This window comes from Lagenorhynchus albirostris, chromosome 6 (assembly GCF_949774975.1).
Source record: "Lagenorhynchus albirostris chromosome 6, mLagAlb1.1, whole genome shotgun sequence".
Taxonomy (NCBI): domain Eukaryota; kingdom Metazoa; phylum Chordata; class Mammalia; order Artiodactyla; family Delphinidae; genus Lagenorhynchus; species Lagenorhynchus albirostris.
In genome coordinates this window covers 58,446,108-58,465,838 of record NC_083100.1, presented here as the reverse complement: position 1 = coordinate 58,465,838, position 19,731 = coordinate 58,446,108, and the positions used below count along the sequence as shown (strand labels likewise).

Sequence of the window (19,731 nt, the reverse complement as noted above, 5' to 3'; positions counted from 1 at the left end):
GTGACCTGTCTCAGATCTCTGAAAATGCATCACTGATTTCAGAGCTGGTCTGGGTGAGCTGCAGTGATCTGTCACAATTGATATTGTCATTATCAGAAGATCACAGTATATGTATAGAAGTTGAACTATTGTTAACAGTTCTACATTTAAAAGATTTCCTACGGAATTTTACAGCTGATAAATCAACCCTGATGACACAGTGAAATAGGACCAGGATATTAAAGCATTTAAACATGGGTTTTTAATTTGTTAACCAAACATTAAGACATTTCCTCAGTCTTTTTTCATATTAAAAAAAAAAAGACTTGCAGTAACAAAGAAAAGTATTAAAGTTTCTTTCAAAGGTGCCCGCTAATTTCGAATATTCCAAAACTGTGCATTATGTAATCGAATAGAAGCTAATAAAAAGGAATGCACAACTGAGAGACTGGGCATTATATTTTTCTATTATCAGTAATTCTCTATTAAAGCAGTCTATCACATTTTACTTTAAAGAGATGCAAGTGATCGAGTTATGAGATCAATACTTTTATTACAGTATTTTGAGCCAAAAGAGAAACTCTGGTAGTTACTGAAATTCTGTACTTGCTGTTGTTCATCTGCTGATGAGAAGTTTAAAGAATTGTAATGCACTTGCCAATTATGCGTGTGAGAGCAAAATGTAAATCAAAACACTGCAAAGTTTACACTTGCAAGAAATTAGGGGGAAATAATTCTTAATAAAGAAAGCATAGGGAAGATGTAAAATCCTGCTTTATATCTCAGACTGACTTTATTATTTTTTAATGGATAACACAAAATATTTATTTCTCACTTCTATGAATTCCAAAATGGGTGTTCATGTTTGGTGAGCAGCTGCGGAGGAAAGACTTTATTTTATTTATTTATTTTCAACACTTCATTTTTTAAAATAAATTTATTTATTATTTATTTTTGGCTGCGTTGGGTCTTCGTTGCTGCATGCGGGCTTTCTTTTTAGTTGAGGGGAGCGGGGGCTACTCTTAGTTGCAGTGCGCAGGCCTCTCATTAAGGTGGCTTCTCTTGTTGCAGAGCGTGGGCTCTAGGTGTGCGGGCTTCAGTAGTTGTGGCACATGGGCTCAGTAGTTGTGGCTAACGGGCTCTAGAGTGCAGGTTCAGTAGTTGTGGCACATGGGCTTAGTTGCTCCATGGCATGCGGGATCTTCCCAGACCGGGGCTTAAACCCATGTCCCCTGCATTGGCAGGCGGATTCTTAACCTCTGCGCCACCAGCGAAGCCCTATTTTTTTTTTTTAATATTTATTTATTTAGGCTGTGCCGGGTCTCAGTTGCAGCATGCAGGGTCTTAGTTGCAGCATGCGGACTCTTAGTTGCGGCATGCGGGATCTAGTTCCCTGACCAGGGATCAAACCAGGGCCCCCTGCATTGGGACCATGGAGTCTTACCCACTGGACCACCAGGGAAGTCCCAGAAAGACTTTAATTTTCAACTGCCACAGACAGTGAAAAATAGCTCTCAGATGTTAACTCTCTGCACTCTGTTAGGAAGCTCCCTTTACATGTATATACATATATTATTGCAGACAGTATTTTCCAAAAGGGACTGAAACAGTATCTTATATCCTGAGTGCTCTTTTTACAATGTGATCTTAACAGTCCTCCCATGGAGAGGTGGAGTTTATGTCCTTTCCCCTCAAACCTGGGCAAATACTTGTGACTGTCCCAATCAAGAGATCACAAAGATACCATGCTATTTCATCTTGCTCTCTTGGACACTGGCTCTAGGAATTCACATGCATGCTGTGAGGAAGTCCAAACTAGCCCATGCAGAGAGATCATGTGGAGAGACCATGTATAGATGTCCCGACCAGCATCCACTGACAGATGCGTGAATGAAGAAGACTCATCCAGATGAGTCTAGTTCCTGCTCTTTGAGTTTTCCCAGCTAAGGCTTCAAATATGGTGGAGCAGAGACAAGCCATCTATACCCACTGTACTCAATCTGAATTCCGGATTGGCTGTGGGGAGGAGAAACAAGGAGATGTTGGTCAAAAGGTACAAACTTCCAAGTCATAGGATGAATAATTTCTGGGGATCTAATGATGTACAGCATGGTGATTATAGTTAACAGTATTGTATTGTGTACTTGAAAGTTGCTAAAAAAGTAGATCTCAGGGCTTCCCTTATGGTGCAGTGGTTAAGAACCTGCCTGCCAATACAGGGGACACGGGTTCGAGCCCTGGTCTGGGAAGATCCCACATGCCATGGAGCAAATAAGCCCGTGCGCCACAACTGAGTTGCGCTCTAGAGCCCGCAAGCCACAACTACTGAGCCTGCGTGCCACAACTACTGAAGCCCACGCTCCTAGAGCCCGTGCTCCGCAACAAGAGAAGCCACCGCAATGAGAAGCCCATGCACCGCAACGAAGAGTAGCCCCCGCTCACCGCATCTAGAGAAAGCCCACGTACAGCAACAAAGACCCAATGCAGCCAAAAACAAATAATAAATTTATTTTAAAAGAAAGTGGATCTCAAATGTTCTTACCATCACCACTACCAAAAAAAAAAAAAGGTAATTATGTGAGGTGATGAATGTGTTAACTAACCCTATTGTGGTAATCATTACACAATATACATTTGTATCATATCTACATGTTGTATACCTTACATTTACCCAACGTTATGTGTCAGTTATATCTCAAAAAACCTGGGTGGGGGGCTGGGGGGAAAGAAGCAGTAGATTCCTTTAATGATTCAAGTAGTTAAGAAAAAGCCCTAGCTGATATTGCTGTTTCTGCTTTTTTTTTTTTTTTCCTATTTTGACCTAGAGAGGAATGTGCATATGTTTGCAAAAAATTTTGTTGCTGTTCAGGGTAAGTTTACTGTACAGAAATTACATTTTCTGCAAATGGAAGCAACATTCTCTCTTTCCTCTCTTTCTTTAGTTCTTACCCTGGCTCAAAATGTAATTCCTCAAGTCAAAATATTTTACATAGGCAGGGCCATCTAAAATAAAAAGGAAGGACTGGAACCTTCATTTTGTCAAGCCATTACATTACAAAGGAGGACTTCCTGGCCCAGGAGACTCATAAGAGGAGGCATCTTACCAACAGGAGCAGAACTGCCCAGCACTTCTTTTGCTACCTTTTGGCTTACTCACACCATAGCCCCAGGTGTTGAAACCAATCTTCCTTCTAGTCAAGAGAAAAGGATTTGGATATTTGTAATTTATAAAGTCAGTTTGTTTGTTTTGTAAAGAAAAAGGAATCTAGAGTTGTGTGCATTAGAAGCATGATTACTAGGGGAATTTTATTCAGAAGCAAATGCATGAATATTCTTACAAATGCTCATAGTCTAGTTGCTCCAAAAAGCCCTAATGTAGAGCTTTTTTCCTTGCTGATTCTTCTCTACTTCACCTCCTTGAAAGACTAACACATGTTTTATCAAATCTATAAAACTCAACGCTATGTGCATCACCCCCTCTCTCATTCCATCATCTCACCAACTAATATCATTGCCCACTTTGGCAACTGCTCACCTACCAAGGTGTTTCCAGAAAGATTCCATAGTAGATTCCATATTGGCATAGCCAATTCCATATTGGCTCTTCTACTCACTTTTTTTTTTTTCCCTCTTGCTAAGTCTCAAGGGACTGATCTAATGCCCTCTAACCATCCTCCCTCTTTTTTTTTTTTAAATAAATGAAGCCTTTAGGTTTGTTTTAGTGTTTCCTCTCACCTAGAAGCTCCACTGGCAGGTTGAGGCCCTTGTATGGTATCCAGTGATAGATGCTGAATCCCATCCTTGCTGGTATTTGCTCCTCGGAGGTAAAAAAATAAATGTTTTATAAAGCTCAAATTGGCCTTATCAAACAAAACATCTGCTAGATCAGTGAATGACGGGTGACAGCAGGAGACAGCCGTGCTGGCCTCTCCAATAGAAGTCACTGCAGTTAATGGAGGCTATTACAGGAAAATTCTGGCAATAAGTTTTCTTTTTCTTTTTTTTCTCTTCCAGACAGCTAAAAAATTTTTTAAAGAAAAAAATGTATTCAGTTGCTAGGGTAACTGTGGTTTCAAAACTACCGTAACAAAAGCCAGATATCACGTATCAAACTACCAAATTGTTAATTTGACTGGTATTTTAAAATAACTACTTAAAAGAGATGTTTTTTTCCTTATCTAGCTATGGAGAACAGAGAAAAGGGGAATATAGGAGGAAAATAAGGAGGAAAGAAAGAAAAAGGAAACTGGTAGATTCGTTTAAGAAATGTTTTTGCTTTGCTAAATATTTGTTGGAAATAAAAATCCTTTCACCATGTTACAGATACATATGAATGCAGGAATTATTTAGTCAGATTCAAAACAGAAGGAGGATACTGGGTTATCCTGTTTTCAATTTCTCTTCCCACATTCAAACCCTGCCTGGGTTTGAAATGAACAGATTTCTGTGGACGCTTAGTAAAGGAACTAGTCACTTAGGGGAGTTAGACATGTTCCGAAATCTTTTATGGGTGATTGTGTTTTTCCTGTGTCTTGCTTTTCATCATTTGATTTAAAGGGAATATAATAAAGCCATTAAGCACTTGGACTCTGGAGTCAGACATGGCTGGGTCTGAATTCCTTTTCTATCTCTTACTAAATTCCTTTAACCTCTATGAGCCTGTGTCTTCATTTATAAAAAGGATAAATGACTAGGTTACTTCAATAAACAAATTGCAAGGAAAGAAAAAGAGGGAGAGGGACCTATGATTAAAAGAGACATGAGAGACTAAATGTGTGGATATTGCTTAGATCTGGTTTTGAAAAAAAAAAAAGCAATTGTAAAAATCATTTATGAGATAATTGGGGGGACTTGAACACTGATTAGATGTCTGATAATATTAAGGAATTATTTCAAATATGTTTGTGTATGATTATAACATGGTATTGTGATTTGGGGTTTTTTTTTAGTTGTCTTTTGATATTTTGATAGTAATGGAATATTTACAAGTAAAATGATATGATGTCTGAGATTTGCTTTAAAATAAGGGAGGAGGAAATGGATGGGGTAGGGATTAAAGAAGTCTGGCTATGAGCTGACAGTTATTGATGCTGGGTGATCAACATAGAGGGGTTCATTATAATATACTCTCCAGTTTTAAATACATATTTGAGATTTTCCATAATAAAAGTTTAAAAAGAGAGATATCAATAATACTCATAATACTTACCTGATAAGATTATTGTGTTCATTAAATCACATGCTGTGTGTAAAGCACTTGGAAGAATGCTTGGCATATAATAGGTGCTCAATAAATGTCAGCTATTATTGTTAGAGACAACATCTCCTGTTTCCCATGTGCAGACCTGTGAAAACCAGACCATAAAATGTGTTGCTGACTGGAGCAGCTAACCTCACTCCTTCCCAAACAGGCAGCTGCTAGCTGTTGTTGCATTCGTCCTCCTCCAACCTGATTTTGTACTAGGCCCCGTACTTTCCACACGCACTAAAATTCTGTATTATAGTTGCTGTTGATTTTGCTTTTAGTTCCACAGTAAGTTTTAGTTGGGAATTTCAGTGGAAAATGGGAGGCAACTATTAATAAGTATTGAGCAGTTGCTAGGAATTTCCCTACACAGTTTTATTTAACCTTTCTAAAAATCCTTCGAAGTAGAAATTGTTAGCTTCATTTTCGAGAGGAAGAAACTGAGAAGCTTCCTGGCCCACCCAAGGTCACAGCATTAAGTGGTGGACCTTAACTCACACTCAGCTCCTGAGAGCCCCAAAGGGCTTGTGCTTATCCAGGAGCCCTGGCCATCAGCCTCCTTGCCTTTCTTTCCTTGTCCTCGCTTAAAAACAACCACAATCCAGAAAAAGTTAAGTTGTCCCCAGTCAAAGGAGTCCGATACCGTATTTATCTGTCCTGTGGACTTCCTGGCAGGCCGCAGGGTGGTAAAAGAACTGCACATCTGATAAGGAGAGTCACAGGCTTGGGTGGGAGCTTGAGGCTGGCAGAGGGGTTCTCAGGAAGAAGTATTAGAAAAAGGACTTCAGGATTGCCCTGACATTTGTGTTTAATTTTCCTCTTGTTCTAAATGCTATTCAACTTTTATGGGAAGGAGAAAGCAGAGAGAGATACCTTATACGAGAGCATGCAATTCCAAAAATTAAAACCAGGCAGCTACCATCCAAAACCGTGGGCCCCAATTCAAGCCCCAGCTGTCATTTAGTTCCGTGGTTACGCCGACACCCTCAACTTGCAAATCATCAGTTGACTTTAGAATCCAGCTTATTGAAAGCGGGTCAATTCCGTGCTAGGAGAGTATCTGATTACAACCGGAGTTATTGGTTGTTTATATCGAACATTCCCGGGAATGGAGCGGAGAAAGAGACACCAGAAGAAACAAACTCCAGCGACCAAGTGCCCAAGGAGATAGTGCCTCAAACTAGAGGCTCAGCCTCTTGGGCCCCGCTCCAGGGCGTCGGGAGGGGTTGGGTTCTTCCAAACGCCGCCTGGAAGTGGCCTAGCTAATTAACCCTTTCCCTGCAGAGCCCAGAGGCCCTCACTCTCAAGGCCACTCCCGCAGCCGGGCTGCAGGAAGGAGTCGACACCACCCCTCGCCAGAGAGGACCGCCCACCTCCCCAGGCCTGCCTATTCCCTGCTGCGAATCCGGGTCTCTCCGCCTAGCGCTGGGCTAAGGTCCTCTTAATTAGGAAACAATAGCTGTTTAGGAAGAAGCGCAAATACCCCGAGGTCTGCGCGCCCAAGCCTGGCATTCTCGAGAGCTCCCGCGGGGCGAGGAACCCGGCAACTCAGAGCAGAGGGAGATGAAGAGACGGAGCCCGCTTGCGGAGGCCTGGGCGTCAGGAATAGCCCGACCCGTCTCCCGGGGCCCTGCCCTCAGCCTTTCCGTGTGGCGGGGACCTGCCGGGTGGGGAACCACCCTCTTCACTGCTGCAGATTTGGAGGGGAGGGGCCAGAAGCCCTGGGGGAGAAGGCGCGGAACGCGGGATTTAGCCCCTCGGATGTAAGGGCGGTCCCCAGTCCAGCCTCAGGCCCCCGCGCCCGGCGCGCGGGGTCACAGCCACGAAGTCCTTTTCCTCCCCGAAGGGAGCCGGCCCTCGATCCCTCGGAGGGTGGAGATTCCTCACGTTCCCTCCGCTCGCTCCCCGGTGTGGGAGAAGAGATGTGGGATTAGGCTGGAGTGAATATTCCGTGTGCTCTGTAATCACACACACAGTGAAATCTTCACCGTTGACTTAAGTTACTTGGCGCTGCGAGGGCTGGGGCCCCGCGTATTGATTAAACGCAGCCTCTATTTACCTAAACAACAAATGTAGAGATTAGCAACGTTCACTTGATCACAATAATGGGGTTGACAATTAAGGGGCAATGCATCCCAGATGTAACCGAGCCTTGGAGGAGGGCGGGCGGGCGGGCGGCAGGCTTCTTGGAGACGGGCGCTCGGGGGCTGCGGCGGTGAAGGTGCGGAGCCGGACGCAGAGCAGGGGGCGGCGCGGGGAGCGCGGCAAGAGGCGGAGGGGAGGACCAGCAGCAGCGAGGCCTCCGGCCACGCGGCAGGGGAGCCCCGCAGCTGGCTTTGGGGAACCCGAACATCCCCACTCCCAGGGTGGCATCTGGAGCGCGGAGTCTGTCTCCCCGCGGCGATGTCACCTGCCTCAAGGCCGTCTCGCCTGCTGCCGCCTGGCAGGGAAGGAGGATCGACGCCGCTGACGCGTGCCCGAGTGAGTGTGTCAGTGTCATCAATGTGCATTCTGCCTGCGGCAGCGGGGGAAGTGGGAGGGGCAGGAGGAGGCGCACGTGTCTAATGTGTGCGGAGCCTCCCTCTGCCCCTCCGTGTACCCGGCTCTTGATACTTCAAGAGGCGAGTCAGGGTGGAGGTGTCAGTCTGGCCTCTCGATGGGGGTGGGTGTGACAAGAGAGGACCCTAGAGTGGCTGAAATTCAGAAAGCATGAAAGTGTCGGCCCAGGACAGGCCTGTTCTCGGAGATGTCACAGGAGTACCTGGGTGCTTGGTGGGACTCTTAACCGATCTTCTTTCTCAATCTCTCACTAAGCTGTAGAGCCCTGAGAAGCCCTGGGAAGGGAGGCAGGGTGGGGAATGAAAGGAAGCAACTCAAGGAAGAACTCAGGAGAGTAAGATATGGGGTAATAAAGGACAGATGAGAGCGGTTGTGGAGAGAGGGGTGTGTGTGTGAGGTCACCATCCGCCTAGAAGAGTTTCCGTATCCTGGGGTCCCATCGCAGGTTGGCTGCAGAAGACACAGGTGGCAACTCTCCCAATGCATGTAGTTTCTCTGTTTTTCCCCCTCTTCCCTCTGTGCCCCATTATCAACCCGGAATGCTTCCCATTCCACATATAGACACAAATAAAATGATTTGTCCCAGACACCCATGGACAAGCCAGGACGAAGCCCTTTCCCGCCAAACCACTAAGGCCGGGAAATAAACTGCGCCTGCCCAGGCTCTAGGCGCTGGAGCCCGCGAGAAGACTTGAGTGGTAAGAGGATATAGAGAATTGGAAAAAGGGAGGGAGAAAGGAAAAGAGAAGGTTGGGAAAGAGAAGAAGAGAGAGGAGAAAAGGGGGAAGGGATCTACAGGGACAGAGTTGGACGTGGGGTTCGGTTACTATCGCCCCCTCCGCGCCCAGGGTCTTTAGGCCCGCTGCCTGTCCCCCATTTCAGAGCTGAGGGCGGACTGGGGGAGGGGGAGATAAGACAAAGGGAATTCTCCCCTGGGAAGTGTGAAGTGCGTCTGTCCTCTCCTTTCAGGCTCTGGAAAAACTGGCTGGAATTTCCTTGTCGTGAGAAGACTGACGAGTCTGCAGTTCAGGAGACAACTACAAACAGACTTTGGGGCGGGAAGGAGGGCGGGAGGAGGGGGCTGGCAGGGGCCTGCTTTGATCGCTTTGGCTCTGTTGTAATTTTGTCTTCGCCAGTTAGATTAGCTGAAATAGTCAGCCCGAGCGAGGAGGTCGGTTCCGAGGAGTTCTCTCCCTCCCCACCGCCCCCTCCCCCGCGTCGTGTGCAAGCGGGGAGCTGGGTCGCGGCTCCTCCCCGAGTCGCGCCTGAAACTTCAAGGGCTAATGGTTGTGTGTTCCTGCCGTAATTAGGAGGCCACACCGCACTCGAACACTCCGTTAAAACAAATCTGTAAGTCATCCTCCCCCTCTCCGGGGACAGACCCGGGGAAAGGAGGCAGCTGGGACTGCTCGCGGCAGTGTCCTCCGCTGGGGGAGTGGCGTCGCTGTGAACCCCGGCCTCGGTCCTTCTAAGCTCTTCCTTAAAAAGAAGAGAAAAGGGGCAAAGAATGGGCACCTCGCCATCCATCGAACGAGCCAGGGGAGCCTGTGTCTTTGCTTGAAAAGTTTTCAGAATAAATCGCTCTGGTGGTTCTAAGCAGTGATGAAGAGAGGCTGGACCCGTGTTTTCTCCAGAACATTGCGATAATGTGAAGGATATGGAGTCGTCCTCCCCCCCCCCTTTTCTTTTTCCTCTCCATATAAATCAGCCATATAAATCATTTGCATTGTTTAAGGTACATTGATCAATCTAATGGCTTGTAATAGGCTCCTAATTGCCACTTGCACAGTTCTGAAGGCTCCGGTTTGAACGGGGAAGGTTCTCGATTCCAGACCAAGGAAGAGCACCACGATGACCAGGTCATCTGCAGTCTCAGAGCCTCAGGGGAGGGAGGAAAGGGGGCTTACTAGGGATATTTGCTATACCTTTTTTTCTTTCTTTCTTTCAAATTGCACTAATGAGCAAAGCCCAGGCTGTGATTTATTGATTAGTGTAGACAGGATGATTTTGCTTTTATCAGACAAGAAATCTTCCTTATTTGCATTCCTTGTGTCTGTATATAATACAGTAAAAAAATTCCTTAGCCACAAACCGCTCTTAGTCATACCTTTTCTTTTTATTTACTTATTTCTCACAGCGTAAGATTAGGAATTGTGATAGAAAATAATATGGGGGAGGCGGACACTGTTAAAGGAAGGAAGAAAAAGCCAAACTTTCTCCAGTATGGATGGAGTCCTGGACATATGCCTAAAGTCCTGTTTCACAACTTGCAGTTGTGCCTCCTTCAAACCCTGAAAGGAGGAGGGAGAGTTGGAAGTCTCTTCAAAGCCTGCCTATGAAAGAGTAAAACTGAGGAAACTGGTACCCTGGCTGGGAGAAGCTGATGAATGACCAGAATTCCCTGGCCTTTGGCTTTTTAAAAAATATTAGCTTAAGGTCTGAGTGAAAAGATTGCTTTAATATCTCCAAAGATGGTTCGATTAGAGTTGGCTGAGACACAAATGTGCTCCATTTTGGTAGAAATGCCCTAAAAGAGAAGGAGGAAGCCAACAGTGAATGGCACATTTGCTTAGGTCTAATACCCTTCTGTGGTAGTTGGTGAGGGAGGGAGGAAGGTAAAACCCCAAGCCGAATAGGCCCCCCGTAGTTTCCAAGCAAGGCAGTAAACAAATCTATGATGCTTGTCGAATAATCTTCCAATAATTGCAGTCATTAAAATCATCACACAGTCTACAGTCACCTTCCTTCCTTTGACACACCAGAGTCTTTCCTTTAATTGTTCATGCATTTTTGGCTCAGATAAACAGATCAAGGCAGGCTTAAAATATATGGCCCAGATACATCTAGCAGCAGAAAATTAGTTGTGTAGCAAATGTTTGGAGTGTACTTAATAGACTAAGCGTTTTCAGTTTCTCCAGTAGACCTTATAGACAAAACGGATTTGCATCTCCTGCCATCTCTAAATAGCAGTAACACTTCTGAGATGGAGAAAAGATGAAAGTTCCAATGGCCTGGTGATCCTTCCTGGCTCTTTTATTTGCAAGGGCTGGGATGGAATGAGGGTGTTATAGAACAAATACTAAATGAAAGCTCAATGGAAATTGTGGGAGAGTTCCTCAGTTTTCAATTTATTTTCTCCACCCAGATGATCTCAAGGCTAGTGCTTTTAAAAATATAGATATGTTAACTATAAAAGATTCCCTTGTAATCAAAAGCTGCATTTCATTTTCACCCATAACTGACAAACTCCAACTGCGGAAAAGACTCATTGGACTCAACAGGCGCTATAGTCTGTATTGGCTTCCTCAGCCCCTGTTCATGGCAGGTGACTGTGGTACACAAGGGCAGCTTTTCGTGTGTGTGGTTTTTTTGTTTTGTTTTTTAACTCATTATTAATGTATCTCCCCAAATCCCACACTGTGCTGACCTGATAATCACTGCTGTAGTGTAGATCATGCAAATGAAAAGCATAATTAATCGCGCAAATTATCCAGAAAGGGAGAGCGGTGGCTAAGCAAATAAATAAAGGCATGCGGGAGGAGGACAGGTCAGATAAATGCTTTTTACGGGCTCCTCTCCCTGCCTTCTCCTTTCCCTGCTCCCGGGCACCCAGGTCCTGGTGGCCGAGGCTTTGACAGCAGCTAGCAGAGCCCAGGTGAGAACCTTCGGTTCCTCCTCCCCTCTCGCCCACATCCTCTAGTCTCCCCAACTCTACCTCACCCCACCCCGGTGCAGTATATCCGCTGCTCAACTCTGCGACTGGCCAAAGCCCCTGGGAGACTGGGCAGCCACCTAATATTTCGAGTTATTCAGAAGATAACTGTTCCTCCCCCGTCTCCCTGTGCATCAGGGAGAAGCTTTTTTTTTTTTTTTTCCTGTGGCGTAGGAGCTCCAATCCTTCGGATCCGCGCTAATGACGGAATTGTTTCCCCGGTTTTGCCCACTAAATGCAGCAACTTGAGCAGTTGCTCAGATCAAAGCTCTCGGGAGAGGCAGGATGGGGGAAACAATATTTGTTCAAAGGAAGTGAACTCTTTCCTTTAATTACCCCATTCTTCTTTATTAGGATTCCTATTGAAATTTTTTGTAAAAAAATTATGTTGATTTAACCATAGTGTATTTACGATGTAAATATATTCCAAGATGAAAACGTCATGGATCAATTGTAAAGGACCCGGATACATAATTTTAAAAAATCAGTTTCAGTGTATATGAGGTTCTCACCCCACTTTCGCTGCTCAGTCAGATTTGTTTATGCAGAATCGACATTTAATAGTGCTAATTGCACTCCAGTTAAATTGCCCTGATTGCAGAAAGGGAAGCAATTTTCGTGCTCTCTGTCTGGGTTTGGAAGAAATTGTTTTATATTCACCTCTTTATAAAGAAGTGGAGATAAGGCACCGGGGCCTTTGCACAAATTGCACTTAGAGGCTGACTGGCAGCATTCAGGCGCTATAATAGAGCATTATTTGGCCGTTTTGAATAATGTAAAGCGTTTGCTGAAAGCTATTCTCCTGAAAATTGCTTTAACTTTTAAAAGGGTGATGATTCACTCCAAACCAGGCCTTTGTTACATTGTCATTATTTCCCCAAATGTTTTAACAGTCAGCTCAACACTTCAGCATAACACATTGATCTTTGTTTAAAAACTAGATTTTTTAGAGAATGAAAAAAACTGTCACACACACACACACACACACACACACACACACACACAAACTGGACTTCTTCTGAAAGATTTCCATGGGGGCCCCACTTTAGAGTTGAAGTGCCCGGAGCGTCTGCCTGCGATCGTTTGGAAGATTTCCTAACTTTTATTGTGATCCGGTGATGTGTATCTAAAGGAATATCCGAGTGCCCACGTAGAGAGTCTGACAGCTGGAACTACACTGAAAACGGAGGGAGGGGGAGGGGGAGGGGGAGGGGAAAGGAGGAAGAAGAGGAGGAGAAGAGACAGGCAACGAAGGCGCCGGGAGCCCGAGGTGCCAGCGTGAATTGTTTTAAATGGTTGACTTGAAAATGTCACGAGTGCTAAATGGCTTTTCGGATTGTCTTATTTATTACTTTGTCAGGTTTCCTTAAGGAGAGCGTGTGTTGGGGGTGAGGGAGGATGTGGATGGGGAAAACCTCCGCGCTTCTCCTCGGGGCTGCACTGGGTGAGTCGGCAACGCCTGGCTGCCACTTAACAATCCCTCTATTAGTAAATCGACGCGAAGACTCTACGCGAAGCCGAGCAGCAGTCTGACCTTCCAGGGCAGAAGTCACCTGTTGGGAAGGGCTCCCGGGTCCCACTGCCGGGCTTTCTGGCTCTTCCGGGCTGCTTGGACTCCCCCTCACCCCTCCACCCCGAGTGTCCCGGGGGCTTTTCACACCTTTCCCCCCCGCTTCCCCCGCCGATTGCTACCACAACCCCCCAGGGCACAGAGTTTCATTATAGCCGCGCCGGTCTTCTCACTCTCTCCCCTTTCTCTGTCATACGTGCCTCGGTGCTTTCGCCACCTTAGATCAAAGAGCGGGGGGAGGCATTTTGAGCAAAGATATTCTAACGACTAGCAAAGAAAGCAACCCAGATAGCCTTCTCCACCTACGGAGTGCTCCGGGATACACGCAGGCTCCATCTCAGTGCCGAGAGAAGAGCCACGGTGGTCGCACTCTTGCGCCAAGAGATATTGCAAAAGAAGGAAGAAAACGCTGGGGGCATAGTTCCATGTCCTCCTCACATGCTCCCCCTCCTCAACAACTCGCCTTTTGCACCCAAGCATCTGAGGTTCGTGGTTTAAAATGTCTTTGAAAGCAGGTTGTGGGCTTTCAGGAGAATGTGGTACATTAAAACCAGTACCCAGGTCTGTCGAGGGCACTGGTATTTCTGGTTCAAAAGCTGCCCCTGGCTGCCCTGAAGAAGAAAGAGAAAGGGAGACCCAGAAAGAAGAAAAACAGCTCAGCGGGTGCCGAGGGGCTCCAGGACGCTCAGTTGTCCGTCCGAGGACGTGTCTCCTCACACCGACGGGATCCGGAGAGGACTTCAGGATGCTTCCAGACTGCAAAATGTGGAGGCGCCCACGTGTGGCCTCGTCCCAGGCACTCGTGGACAGAGGTCCGGGAGAGAATCTCCCTGAGCACGTCCACGAAAGCAGGGCTAGGGGCGAGCCCACTTCTCAACCCGGCGCCCTTGCCCTGCAAAGCAGCCTCTAGGCCTAGGCGGTCTGGAGTGGGAGTGGGCTGGAGCTGGGGCAAGAAAACTCGCTTCCAGGCTGAAACGTGACATGCAAATTTTCACCGGGTTAAACAAACAGCCTAGCAAGCTTCAGCTTCAGCGGGGGTGGCTATGGGGGCGGACGCGGCTCGCGCGGGTCTGTGTTTCCAAAGTCGTTACATTGTGAAAATAAGCAGCTTCGTGCAGCGTGTTGTATGGGCTGATGCTTCCCACCCCCACGCCAGCCCCCAGCGAAACCCGGCAGACAGCACGTCCCACTGTTTAGTCATATTTGACAACTGGGTTAGCCTGGTATCTAGCCGCTGGCGAAACGGTACAAAGGGTGCCCGTAATTACCACTAGAAGCTTCTGGTGTGAGTGGCACTTGTATTACCCCCCGGGTCAGAGGCCAGAGCGACAATTAGGAAGTCACTTAGGCCGCTAAGGGAAATGGCGGGATGCGGGAGGCTCCAGGCCCTCCCAGCAAGTCTGTGGGTGTAGACCTGGACGGAGAGGCCTATTTCTCTCCTCTCGGAGGAGCTGTCCCTTCGCCCCCTTCTCTTCAATGTGACTCTGAGAGTAAAACTCAATCCAGTGGGAATAAGGAACTAGGTAGATAAATGACAATGATAAAATCGCAAGCGAGAATGATGGATTCCAGCTGAAGTTGTGCTCCGCGGGCGAGAGCCTGGACACACAAAGTGAGCGTTGACATTTCCGTCTCCACTTGGGTCTTGCTGGTGCGGCCTCAGCCTCGGGCCCCCTCCCCTCGTGCCTCCTTTCCCACAAGTGGAGAGTCGAGGACTGTCAGTCTTAACTTGCATCATCTCGGGGAGGTTCGGGGGGCTTGTGGCTCGGTCTCAACGATAGTTAAACCTGGCTTGGTGCGTGTGTGTAAATTTTTAATTGCGCTGTAATTTCTTCAATCTCTAGCCCGCGACCCCCCCTCCCCCCCCCCCGCCAGCCGCGGTGACTGGCACGCGCCAGGAGCCCGGGCTCGGGCCCCTCGGCGCGTCTGATTGGCTGCGGGGCAGCTCCAGTCTGCTCTGCCTGCGCCCTCATTGGGTGAGAGGCGCCGCCAGCGCCACTTCAAAGCGGGTGCTCCTAGCACTTAGGCTGAGTTTAGCCGGCGGGAGCCCGGAGTCCGCTCGGCGCGAGCGCGGGGACACGGGAGCCGTGCGGTACCCGAACAGTTCTCCCGAGCAGCCGCCAGGTTCAGCCCCGCTCCCGGCCCCGCCGCGCCGCCCAGGGACCTGCTATGGCCACGTCTATACTTGGGGTAAGTCGGAAGTGCGGCATTTGCTTGTTTTAACTGGAGTAATTTTTCGTTATGGCTTCTCCGGGTCCGCGGCTCTGGAGAAACTGTTGCTGCCCGACTGCAGCCTCAGCTTCTTTTAGCACTTTCCACATTTCCAGGACTGATTCTTCCCAAGTTATTGGAACCCAGGAGGTGTCTTTGTAAGAAAAGGATTTGTTAAGCAAGTCCTTTTAATATTCGGTTTTAGAGGTTTCTTTTCTGCCCCTCGTGATTTATACCCCATCCCCCCTTGCTTCGGGGATTGTTGCAATTACGCGACATTGGTGTTTCCAGAAAACAGCGTTAATTGTTTTGCAGTCCATGTAGTCACGTTAACAAACATTTACACTTTTGCGGATCCCCAGTTTGTCTGTGACTCTGAAATCCATCGCGGGGGTCGCTTCTACTCGGACTTCTTTTCGTAATTGTGTGTATATGTGTGTGTGTGTGTGTGTGTGTGTGTGTAAACATTTAAAATGTTTTCTGTTAAAAAATCAAGTCCTAGCCACCCTTGGGAAGAGTGCCCCAAGTTTCCCCCACCCCCGGGTCGCTATTTCGGCCGCCTCTGCCCTCACCTGGCGTTTGTTGTCGATGTGTTTACCTCCGTGCTTCACCCCGAAGGGCGATTTGGGGGCTCCTGTGAGACGAGCGGGCTTATGGCGAACGGAAGGCGAGCGACTCGAGTCCGGTTTGGGGCAGGGTTTGCAGCGACTGAGGCGGGGAGAACCGAGACAGCTTTGATTTGTAGTCCCACTGAAGAACAAATTTCCAGCGCCGGGACCCTCGCCCTTGTGATCGCCTCTGCCCCGCGCGGGGTGCGGCGCATCCTCGGCGAGCGTGCGGGGAGGAGGCGCGAGCCGGGGAGCCACGACCCCCCGGGACCAGCCGCGGGAGGACGAGGCTGCTCACGGGTGCACTCTGTGTCTTCCTCCCACTTGTTCCTGCCCTCCTCCTCCTTGCTCCCTCCCCCACCCCACCCACTCTAGGAAGAGCCGCGCTTCGGAACGACCCCGTTGGCCATGCTGGCGGCGACCTGCAACAAGATCGGCAACACGAGCCCGCTGACGACGCTGCCGGAGTCGAGCGCTTTCGCCAAGGGCGGCTTCCATCCCTGGAAGCGCTCCTCGTCCAGCTGCAACCTCGGCTCCAGCCTCTCGGGCTTCGCCGTGGCCACCGGCGGCCGCGGCTCAGGAGGCCTGGCGGGCGGCTCTGGCGCAGCCAACAGCGCCTTCTGCTTGGCCTCCACGTCCCCCACGTCGTCCGCTTTCAGCAGCGACTACGGCGGCCTCTTCTCCAACTCGGCGGCGGCCGCGGCGGCGGCGGCCGGGGTGTCCCCGCAAGAGGCGGGCGGCCAGTCGGCCTTCATCTCCAAGGTGCACACGACGGCGGCCGACGGCCTGTACCCGCGCGTGGGCATGGCGCACCCGTACGAGTCGTGGTACAAGTCAGGCTTCCACTCAACGCTGGCGGCGGGCGAGGTGACCAACGGCGCGGCGTCGTCGTGGTGGGACGTGCACAGCAGCCCAGGCTCGTGGCTGGAGGTGCAGAACCCCGCTGGGGGGCTCCAGAGCTCGCTGCACTCGGGCGCCCCCCAGGCCTCGCTGCACTCGCAGCTCGGCACCTACAATCCCGACTTCAGCTCGCTCACGCACTCGGCCTTCAGCTCCACGGGCCTCGGCTCCTCGGCCGCCGCCGCCTCGCACTTGCTCTCCACCAGCCAGCACCTGCTGGCCCAGGACGGCTTCAAGCCGGTGCTGCCCTCCTACTCGGACTCCAGCGCCGCCGTGGCGGCCGCCGCAGCCAGCGCCATGATCTCGGGCGCCGCGGCCGCCGCCGCCGGGGGGAGCTCGGCGCGCTCGGCCCGCCGCTACTCCGGCCGCGCCACCTGCGACTGCCCCAATTGCCAGGAGGCGGAGCGGCTGGGCCCGGCCGGGGCGAGTCTGCGGCGCAAGGGCCTGCACAGCTGCCACATCCCGGGCTGCGGCAAGGTGTACGGCAAGACGTCGCACCTGAAGGCGCACCTGCGCTGGCACACGGGCGAGCGGCCCTTCGTGTGCAACTGGCTTTTCTGCGGCAAGCGCTTCACGCGCTCGGACGAGCTGCAGCGGCACCTGCGGACTCACACGGGCGAGAAGCGCTTCGCCTGTCCGGTGTGCAATAAGCGCTTCATGCGCAGCGACCACCTGAGCAAACACATTAAGACGCACAACGGGGGCGGCGGGGGCAAAAAGGGCAGCGACAGTGACACGGACGCCAGCAACCTGGAGACGCCCCGCTCCGAGTCCCCCGACCTCATCCTGCACGACTCCGGCGTCAGTGCCGCCCGGGCGGCGGCGGCGGCGGCTGCAGCGGCGGCGGCGGCGGCGGCGGCGGCGGCCTCGGCAGGAGGCAAGGAAGCCGCGTCTGGCCCCAACGACTCTTAGAGGCCGGGCGAGAGGCGCGAGCGAGCGAGTAGAGACAGCGCGAGCGAGCGAGAGGTTCGGAGGGCGAGCGGGGTATGGACGGGCGGGAGCTCCACGGCCGCCCCCGGGCCGGCGCGAGGTAGAGCGGCATCCGGCTCGCGGGCCGCCGCTTGCCTGCCACGCTAGGAGCTCCCCTCTGCTGCCCGAGCCCAGACGAGAATCAAACGCGTGGTCCAGGAACAAAAGCGAAGCATCTTTCGACACAACACTTTAAAAAGCTGCACGCACAGACACACACACACACCGGAGACCTACAACCACAAGCACGCACACTCGAGCGCGCGCACACACACTTACCACTCGCACAAACTTCTCGAGCGAAGAGCAATACACAGAAACGCTCCCTCCTCCCCCACCGCCCACCCCCTTCCACCACCCTTCTCTGTCCTTTTTTCCAAAAGCAAGTCACCACCCTGCAAAGGACTGTCAGAACATTTGAAAACAAACGGGACCTATAAAAACAGACCCTTTGCGTGGATTATATTATATATAAAATGCTCCAAGTCCTGCTTGATATCTACTTACAATAAGACTTTTTTTTCTTATAAAAGGAAGCATCAAAAAAGGCCGAAGGTGAGAAATTAAACTGGAAGTCTAGTGACAGTTTCTCTGTATTTCATAACATCTGTATAAATAGGGTTCAGAAGGTTGTGTTCTCTTTTATTTTCTTGTAAATGTTCATTCGAATAGAGTTTTTTTGGTGAATTCCTGAAATTCAGGGAGTTTTTTTTTTTTAATTTTCTGATGCACTTTGTGAAAGTCAGTATATATGTAAAAGATATTTAAAATGTTGAGTTATCATTTCACTCACAAACACGTAAGTTAAGGTCATCTAAAGAAATTAAATGCGTTTATCTGTATGAAGAAAATCTTGACATCATATTTTCACTTTGGTATTATTAAAGGACTCTGAACAATACACTTTCTTTTTTTTTTTGATCCTGTTACCCCCTCAATAACCTTTAAGTGGGCCGACTTTTTTTTGTTGGGAAAAAAATCCCTTAAGTTAGTTTTAGGTGATGTGAGGTTTATGTGAGTTATAAAAGCGATACGTTTTTGAGAAGTGAGAATTATTTATTTGTATATATACAAATTATTTATTTGTATATTAACAGCGTAAATTAAATTAGGCTATAAGAAGGTGTAGTTGTATTACTAAACGAGAGAGCTCTCAAAAGGTGACATTTTAAAACTCTGTAGCCCCTTCAAAAAAGCAAAGGTCCTTGGCAGCTTTAACTGGGGAGGTGCCTACCCCTCCCGGAGGGGTCTGACGAAACTCCAGTGGGTTTGTTTGTAAAGCGGTTTTAAAACAATCTTTGAAAGGAAAAAGCTTTTTAAAAGAAGTCGTAGCTCCCAAGACCCTCTACGTTGGGAGGTGACTCAGGGGAATAAATCGCTAGAGTCAATACCCCGGAAAAGACATTTCATGCCTAAATGAAAATCTTGTTAAATGTTATTAATTTTGACTTAGAGCACACAGCAGCCCCCTGTGCCTTGTATTCCCTTATTAGGGATTCATGTCTTATCAAATATCTAATTAATCTCCTAGACATCATTTGTTCTGGCCAACTTTATCTCAGCTGGTCCACGGGGAAAACTCCAAATATTCTCCGTGACAAAGCTCCCTTGAAGATCTTTTTAATTGTCTAAATTAACTGCACCAAATTTGCATGTCAAACGGTAAAGGGCAACCTGAGATAAAATGTAAACGTTTTAAAAGCCCCCAAACTAAGCACTTGATTTGATAACTAGGCTTTTTAATGTTATGGAAGACAACTGCTCCTTTCCTTTTCAAAGACGGCTGATCTATGCAAATAGTGAATTGGAAATGCCTAGGTCCCCGCGCCGTCAAATGGCCCTCGCAGGTTATTTGAATATCAGTGGCGCTGCTTCTGAAAAGGTTCAAGGATGCTCTCTGACTTCTTTGTGATTACTCAGTGCGGCGTCTTATTCTGAAGAAAAAAAACTCAGGAATAATTAAAGGCTGGGATCAGGC

General features: G+C 48.9%; 1 protein-coding gene across 1 annotated transcript; it reads left to right on the top strand.

Moving 5' to 3' along the window:
- Positions 1-15,128: 15,128 nt before the first annotated feature.
- On the top strand, positions 15,129-17,696 carry SP9 (Sp9 transcription factor). Its single transcript, XM_060151428.1, has 2 exons — positions 15,129-15,255; positions 16,260-17,696. The coding sequence occupies exons 1-2, from the start codon at positions 15,235-15,237 to the stop codon at positions 17,694-17,696; spliced, it is 1,458 nt and encodes a 485-aa protein (XP_060007411.1). The 5' UTR covers positions 15,129-15,234.
- Positions 17,697-19,731: the final 2,035 nt, after the last annotated feature.

Coding starts and splice junctions, on each gene's coding strand:
- SP9 (XM_060151428.1), top strand. CDS start 15,235: ATGGCCACGTCTATACTTGGG. Junction 15,256..16,259: donor TGGCCACGTCTATACTTGGG/GTAAGTCGGAAG, acceptor CACCCACTCTAG/GAAGAGCCGCGCTTCGGAAC.